Source organism: Vicugna pacos, chromosome 10 (assembly GCF_048564905.1).
Source record: "Vicugna pacos chromosome 10, VicPac4, whole genome shotgun sequence".
NCBI lineage: Eukaryota > Metazoa > Chordata > Mammalia > Artiodactyla > Camelidae > Vicugna > Vicugna pacos.
In genome coordinates this window covers 63,993,552-64,001,712 of record NC_132996.1, presented here as the reverse complement: position 1 = coordinate 64,001,712, position 8,161 = coordinate 63,993,552, and the positions used below count along the sequence as shown (strand labels likewise).

Here is an 8,161-nt window from a genome sequence, read left to right as displayed (position 1 = left end):
CACAGATCCTGGAATATGAGCTCTATACAGGGGTAAACTATTTCTAGGCTCAGTATATATGATTTGGAAGATGGAGTCACGCCAGATGTGTGACTGTGGACAAGTTATTACCTCTTTCTGCACCTCAGTTTCTCACATACAAAATTAAGTGAGTAATCCAGGAAATCCCTCAATTTCCACTATCTATAACACTACAGATAATTTATTTATCAATTTTTTGTTATGTGTGTGCTTTAGGTCTGGAGAACAAATTATCGTTGTAATTGAAATAATCCACAGAGGATTTATACACTCCAATTTTACTGTACCCTCTTTCCACTTAACACTCTGTTCCTTCCTTCTGATTGCCACAGGGCATCTTGTGATTCCTAAATGACGTCCATGGAGAACAATACAGAGGTGACTGAGTTCATCCTTCTAGGACTTACTGATGCTCCAGAACTGCAGGTCCCACTCTTTATAATGTTTACCCTCATCTACCTCATCACTCTAGCTGGAAATCTGGGGATGATCATGTTGATACTGTTGGACTCTCATCTTCACACTCCTATGTACTTTTTCCTTAGTAATCTCTCTCTGGTGGACTTTGGTTACTCCTCAGCAATCACACCCAATGTGATGACAGGATTCCTTACAGGAAATAGGGTCATCTCCTACAATGCATGTGCTGCTCAGATATTCTTTTTTGCAGTCTTTGCCACTGCAGAAAGTTACCTCTTGGCATCAATGGCCTATGACCGCTACGCAGCAGTGTGTAAACCCCTACATTACACCACCACCATGACGAAAAATATGTGTGCTTGTCTTGCCATTGGCTCCTATGCTTGTGGTGTTCTGAACGCCTCTGTAAATGTTGGAGATACCTTCAGGCTCTCTTTCTGTAGGTCCAATGTGGTCCATCACTTTTTCTGTGATGCTCCAGCTGTCATGAGTCTTTCTTGCTCGGATAAACATATCAGTGAGTTGGTTCTTATTTATATCAGTACCTTCCATGTGGTTTTTGCTCTCACGGTTCTCTTTATTTCCTACCTGTTCATATTTATCACCATTCTGAAAATAGATTCAGGTCAAGGACTCCATAAGGCTTTGTCCACCTGTGCTTCCCACCTCACTGCCGTCTCCATCTTCTATGGGACAGTCATCTTCATGTACTTACAGCCCAGCTCCAGCCATTCCATGGACACAGACAAAATGGCATCCGTGTTCTATACCATGGTCATTCCCATGGTGAACCCCATGGTCTACAGCCTGAGGAACAAGGAGGTCAAAAGTGCATTCAAGAAGGTTGCTGAGAAGGCAAAATTGTCTCTAAGATTAACCTTTTAATAATGTAGCTTCCACAATAAGTTAGTTTCATCTCTGTATGACATTCTTTGCTCAGTGACCCACAAGTTAAGGCCCACCTACTTTCCTGAGGTAATACTCCCCCCATTACACAATCTCAGAGGTCTCATAGAAACTAAACACAATGTTAGCATGCATCTTTCTACCACATGTTAATGACAATATGCGTGCAAAACAGGAGCATACACAAGCCTAGGGTTAGAAGTGCATGCTCATGTCCCATGCTTGCACATACAAACAGGAGTAGGAAATTTGTCAAAGAAGTAAATGGAGTATGGCTGGTTTTGGGGAAAAAAATGAATGTAAAATAATCAATTGACTATAAGGATATATATGTATTTTTTATGTCTAAGCTTATTTATTTCTTTAATGAAAAATCTGTTATTAGTCCTAAACTCAGAAAAAAAAAGTAATACAAGTTTTTTTTTAATAAATGTAAATACTTTTTAGGCACAACTTTTCCACAGCTACATAAATATAATTTTTAAATGAATTGATATTTCTGTCTTTCCTGAGTTACTTGATACAAACACATTCACAGGATAATTTTCAAAAAGGAAAAAAAAGCAGAGTAAGAGTACACAAAAGAAGTGAGATAATAAAGGCGTTTTCTGAGTTATCAAAATATGGCTATCAGTACTTCACATTTTATAAAAAAATGCACTGATAATAAAAATATGATAAAATTTTCTTTCTATAAATACTGTCAACTGAAAAAAAAAGCACAATATGAGAGTGTGAGTTAAGGTTTATTTAGCACAAAATGAGGACTATTGCCTGGGAGACAGCGTTTTCAACAGCTCTGAGCAACTGCTCCAAAGAAGTAGGAGGGAACATCAGTATTATATGATTTTAGTGAAGACGTTACATGCAAGCAAGAACACGTTTAGGCAGAGGCTTGCTGCTAGTCACAAGGAGCAGGCGTCACTCTCAGTGATTTTAGTGCTTGTCCAGATAGGAGGAGATGCAAGAATTTGGGCGCATGAAATCTTCTCCTGAAAATATCTAACTCTCTGAAGGCCTGTTCCACCAGTTTTCCCAGAGCTCCTTTCAGGGTGTGTTGGTGGTCAGCACCTGCAGTGGTTCCTGATTTAATCCTCGTAGAGGCAGATGACAAGTGCCGAGTTTCAGTTGGTAATGCTTTTAAATGGTTAATGCTACTCATTCGTTGATAATTTAGTTGAGCTACAAAATCCCTATCACATTCTCACTCATTCATCCTGCTTTGTTTATAATGAATTTCTTGCTCTTCCTTGACATGTCCAAGCATGTCTCAGGGCGTTTGCACTTGCTGTTCCCTCTGCCTGGAAAGTTTCCTTACTCTCTTTGTTTCTCTATCATAGAAGTATTATCCTATCCCATCATAGAAGTATTCCATGGTCACCTTTATAAAATATATGTTCCTTACTGACATTTTCTTCTCACCCTGTTTCGTGCTTCTTGATTTTTATTTGTTTACCTATTTATTATATATATTCAAACAAGAACATGAACTACATGTGAGCAGTAGATTTATCCACTTTGATCATAATTCTGGATCATAAGAAATTTAAATAAATATTTGCTAAATAAATGAATAAGTGAACAAAGCTTTTAGTTCAATCATATAAATACACTAAATATTTGAATCATGGATATTTATAATTCATCTTTCATAAAATAAACCTTGTATGTAGAATTAGTATTTCAAGAGGCATGAATGGTGTTTTGTTTTACTGAAATATTTTTTAATGCATTCTCACTCAGTGCTTTCAATCCCCATTTATGGACACAATAGTTATCTGGAAATTTTGCAATCATTCCTTAGAAATGATTTCTCATTGATGAGCAGCCCATCAAATACATTTTATTCAGTAAGTCACAAAAAAGACATAAAGTATGAAACTATTTTAAAGCATAATATCTGTTCAGTTTGGAAAACTACTTCACACACACTGGTAATGCAGTTCATTCCTGTGATTCTAAATACCGTATATAATGTAAACATAATAATGCTTGTGAATAATAAACAATCTAAATTTAATATCCTGGTAGAGCGATGTTTATATATTTTATTTTGATCCTCAAGGGAGCTCAATTCCATAATAAAGCTATAGATAAGAATTTGCCCTGATGTTCCCTTTTCTGCCTCTATATACTTAGAGGCATTCATACTCTCAGTATTTGTTAGACTGCTCTTGGATGGATGTGCTAAGATGGTCATGCAGACATAGTGTGGGCAGAGTGCTGTAATACAAGCATTCCCTTCTGGCTATAAGTCTATGATGATAGTGATGTATGTTCTTCTAGAGCCATTTAATATTTTTTTAATAAAAGCTTTTAGATTATTTTTAGATTTACAGAAAAGGTGCAAAAATAATGAGTTCCCACATACTCCTTTCCCGGTTTACCCTGGTGTTATTGTCTTATATTGCCTTGGTACTTGTGTCAATACAAAGAATCCCATATTCACACGTTGCTGCTAACTGAATCCCATACTTGATTCTGATTTCACTAGTTTTTCCTCTAATATCCTTTTTCTGTTCCAGTATCCTATACATTGGTAACACATAGGTAGACCAGGGACTAAGGAAAATAATGGAAAATGGAGTTTTCCCCAGAGAGAAAAATCAGGCTCTGAATAAAGAAATATCTTCCATCACCAAGACTGAGGTGCCTTCAAAATGCTAAGTCAGCAAGATTTCAAAGCTGACCAGTGTATCTCCATTCTTCTCTTTCATAGAAGGGAACTCTTTTCTTCAAATTATTTTTTTTAAGTATAGTCAGTTTACAATGTTGTGTTAATTTCTGATGTATCGCATAGTGATTCAGTTATACATTGATTCCTTTTCATATTCTCTTTTATTATAAGCTATTATGAGGTAGTGAATATAGTTCTTTGTGCTGTACAGTAGGGCTTTGTCACTTATGTATTTTATATATAGTAGTTAGTACCTAGTTAGTACCTACAAATCCCAGACTCCCAGCGTATCCCTCCACCTCCCCCTGTCCCCACTGATAACCACAATTTTGTTTTCTGTCTGTAAGTCTGTTTATGTTTAGAAAATAAGTTCACTTGTGTCATTTTTAAAGATTCCACATGTAAGTGATATCATATGGTATTTGTCTTTCTCTTTCTGACTTACTTTACTTAGTATGGCGATCTGTAGACTTATCCACATGGCTGCAGATGACATTATTTTATTCTTTTTTAGGGATGACTAGTATTCCACATACATACACACACACACACACACACACATAATGGAACATATATAATTTTGTATATATATAATTAATATTGTTAAAATGGCTATACTACCCAAAGCAATCTACAGATTTAATGCAATCCCTATAAAATTACCCAAGACATTTTTCACAGAACTAGAACAAATACTCCTAAAATTTTTATGGTATCACAAAAGACCCAGAATCACCAAAGCAATACTGAAGAAAAAGAGCAAAGCTGGAGGAATAACCTTCCCAGACTTCAGATAATACTACAGAGCTACAATAATCAAAGCAGTGCTATATTGGCACAAAACAGACATATGGATCAATGGAACAAAATAGAAAACCCCAAAATAAACCCACAAACTTACAGCCAATTAACCTTTGACAAAGGAAGCAAGAATATACAATGGGGAAAAGACAGCCTCTTCAGCAAGAGGTGTTGGGAAAGTTGGACAGCTGCACGCAAATCCGTGAAGTTAGAACACTCCCTCACACCATACACAAAAATAAACTCAAAATGGCTTGAAGACTTAAACATAAGACAGGACACCATAAACCTCCTAGAAGAAAACACAAGCAAAACACTCTCTGACAAAAATCTTAGCAATATTCTCCTAGAGAAGTCCACCACAGCAATAGAAATCAAAGCAGAAATAAACAAATGGGTTTACACACTGCTGCAACACTAATTGGAAAAGATACATGTGCTTCATGTTCACAGCAGCACTATTTACAAGAGCGAAGACATGGAAGCAACCCAGATGCCCATCAACAGAAGGTTGGCTTAAGAAGGTGTAGTGTATATATACATACACAATGGAATATTAGTCATAAAAAGAATGAAATACTGCCATTTTCAGTAACATGGATGGATCTATAGAGTATTATGCTTAGTGAAATAAGTCAGACATACGAAGACAAATACTCTACATTATCATTTATATGTGGAATCTAAATAAAAACACAAGTGATGGCATATAACAAAACAGGAACAGACTCACAGATATAGAGAACAAACTAGCGGTTACTAGTGGGGAGAGAAAAGAGAGGAGGGGGTAAACACAGGTATGGGATTAAGAAACACAAACTACTATGTATAAAATAAATAAGCAACAATTATAAGCTTATATAATATCATCAATCAACTATACATCAAAAAAAAAAAAAAGAAGGAAGGCGAAAAGGAAGGAATGGTGTCCGTGGGGGTGTGTGTGACTATGATACGATAACATTCGGGCAAAGACCTGAAGGAAGCGAGGGAGCTTTCTGAACATTGGTAATAACAAGTACAAAGACCTTGTGGAAGAAACACACTTGGAATTGTCCAGGAATAGCAAGAAATCAGTGTGAACAAAGTGGAGTGAAAAAGTAGCGGAGTGGTAAGTCATGATGTAGCTCATCTAAAACCGAAGTATCCACAACTAAGTGGCATTAGCCATGTCATGGTATTTCCAGAGAGGAAAAACATATAAAATTGTTATTACTCAGTGTACCTTTTTCAAAATGTAAGAGAAGGTCGTCATGTACAGAAAAATCAGAAAGTTTTCTTATTATTGATCAATCATCCTTTCTTGTACTCTGGCCTTCTTGTTTTTCAAAATTATCCTATGTCCATACCATTTCTACCAAATGATTTACTGAACACAGAACTATTCATTCCTTTCAAATGTTGTACATGTGTAGCTCTGAATAAAATCTGCTAACAAAAACATATATCTTTATTTTAAAAATCCATAGCACATTTTTCTTCAGTTTGAATTCTTGAAATAATTTTTCAACTGGAGAAACAATGTGAGACATACATTTATATTCTGAACATAAATTATTTTAACTTTTTATTAAAAACTAGCCATAGTCTTTCCAACTACTTTGACAGATTTCTAACTGCTGTGTGTGTGTGTGTGTGTGTTTGTGTACTTAATGAGATTCTTACACAAACTTCTGGGTTTGTGTTTCCAATGTTTTACATATATCCTTGCATTTCCATATGGTAGAGTAAATATGAACATGAATAACTTAAATATAATAAATAAGGTTTATTACAAGCAAGGCACTAAAACACTTGAAGTCCCCTTTGGACATTCTCATTCAGATATCACACATTTGGACATCATATTTTCTTTTTCTCTTGAAAAAAGATAGACTTTTGAAAGAGAAATGGCATTATCTCATTAATTTTGGTGCAGTGTGGGCCTTATCATGTTAAAAATCTGGGAGACATAAAACTAGGTCATTTTGGATCCTACAACTTCAAATGGTGAAGTGACAATTTTGTCTTCTCAACTACCTTCCTGAATGCATTTTTCACCTCCTTGTTTCTTAAACTATACACCACGGGGTTCAGCATGGGGATGACCATTGTATAGAACACAGATGCGATTTTGTCTGTGTCCGTGAAATGACTGGAGTTGGGCTGTAAGTACATAAAGATGATTGTCCCATAGAAGACGGAGACTGTAACGAGGTGGGAAGCACAGGTGGACAAAGCCTTTTGGTGTCCCTGAGATGAGCGCATCCTCAAGATGGCTATAAATATGAACAGGTAGGAAGTCAAGATAACCAGGAGAGCGAAGAAGATGTTGAAGCTTGCCACAACAAGAAGAATCAGCTCACTAATATACCTATCAGAGCAAGAGAGAGCCATGACAGCTGGAACATCACAGAAAAAGTGATGGACTAGGTTGGACATACAGAAAGAGAGACTGAATGTGTTCCTAATGTGGACCGAGGCATTTAGGAAACCACAGATGTAGGAGCCTGTGGCCAGACAAGCACACATACTTATTGTCATGGTGGTGGTGTAATGCAGGGGTTTACACACAGCTGCAAAGCGGTCATAAGCCATTGAGGCCAAGAGGAAATTTTCCACAGTAGCCAGGGCTACAAAAAAGAACATCTGAGCAGCGCACGCATTGTAGGAGATGACCTTGTCTCCTAGGAGGAGCCCCGCCATCACCTTTGGAGTGACCGTTGAGGAGTAACAGAAGTCCACCAGAGACAGGTTACTAAGGAAAAAGTACATGGGGATGTGGAGATGAGAGTCCATGAGAATCAAAATGATCATCCCCAGGTTTCCAATCACATTGATGAGGTAAATGACAGTAAATGTGATAAACAGGGGGACCTGCAGTTCTGGAGCATTGGTTAGTCCAAGGAGGATGAACTGAGTCACCTCTGTATTGTTCTCCATGGATGCGATTTGGAAATCACAAGGTACTCTATAGTAAAAAGAAATAAAGGAACAGAGTGATAAACAAAATGAAATGTGGAGAAATAGACACAGATAGATACCTAGACAATAGATAGATAGATGTACATTATTTCATTATGTAATATTTCTAACTTCAATATTATTCAGACAAATAAGGGTTTGACAACAAAATTTAATGCATACATTATAGATATATATGTTATGTTGTTGAAATTAAAGGATCTTCGTGGCTCATCTTCTACTGTCTAAATTTTATAAACTTGTTAACTAGAATGTGGACAAAGTAATCTCTTGATCCAGATGACATGTTCCATTTCTGTTCCGTGAGCTTAGTAAATGCTTACACATCTATGTTGCTTTTGTGCCAGGAGCTGCCTTATTTATTCTACATGT

General features: G+C 36.6%; 2 protein-coding genes across 2 annotated transcripts; one reads left to right on the top strand and one right to left on the bottom strand.

Annotated features, from left to right (window-relative positions):
* The first annotated feature begins 372 nt into the window (after nucleotides 1-372).
* On the top strand, nucleotides 373-1,326 carry LOC107032831 (olfactory receptor 5B2-like). The gene has a single exon (XM_015247799.2). The coding sequence runs from the start codon at nucleotides 373-375 to the stop codon at nucleotides 1,324-1,326; it is 954 nt and encodes a 317-aa protein (XP_015103285.2).
* A 5,473-nt stretch (nucleotides 1,327-6,799) lies between these two features.
* On the bottom strand, nucleotides 6,800-7,750 carry LOC107034528 (olfactory receptor 5B2-like). The gene has a single exon (XM_015247798.2). The coding sequence runs from the start codon at nucleotides 7,745-7,747 to the stop codon at nucleotides 6,800-6,802; it is 948 nt and encodes a 315-aa protein (XP_015103284.1). The 5' UTR covers nucleotides 7,748-7,750.
* Between the last annotated feature and the right edge of the window lie 411 nt (nucleotides 7,751-8,161).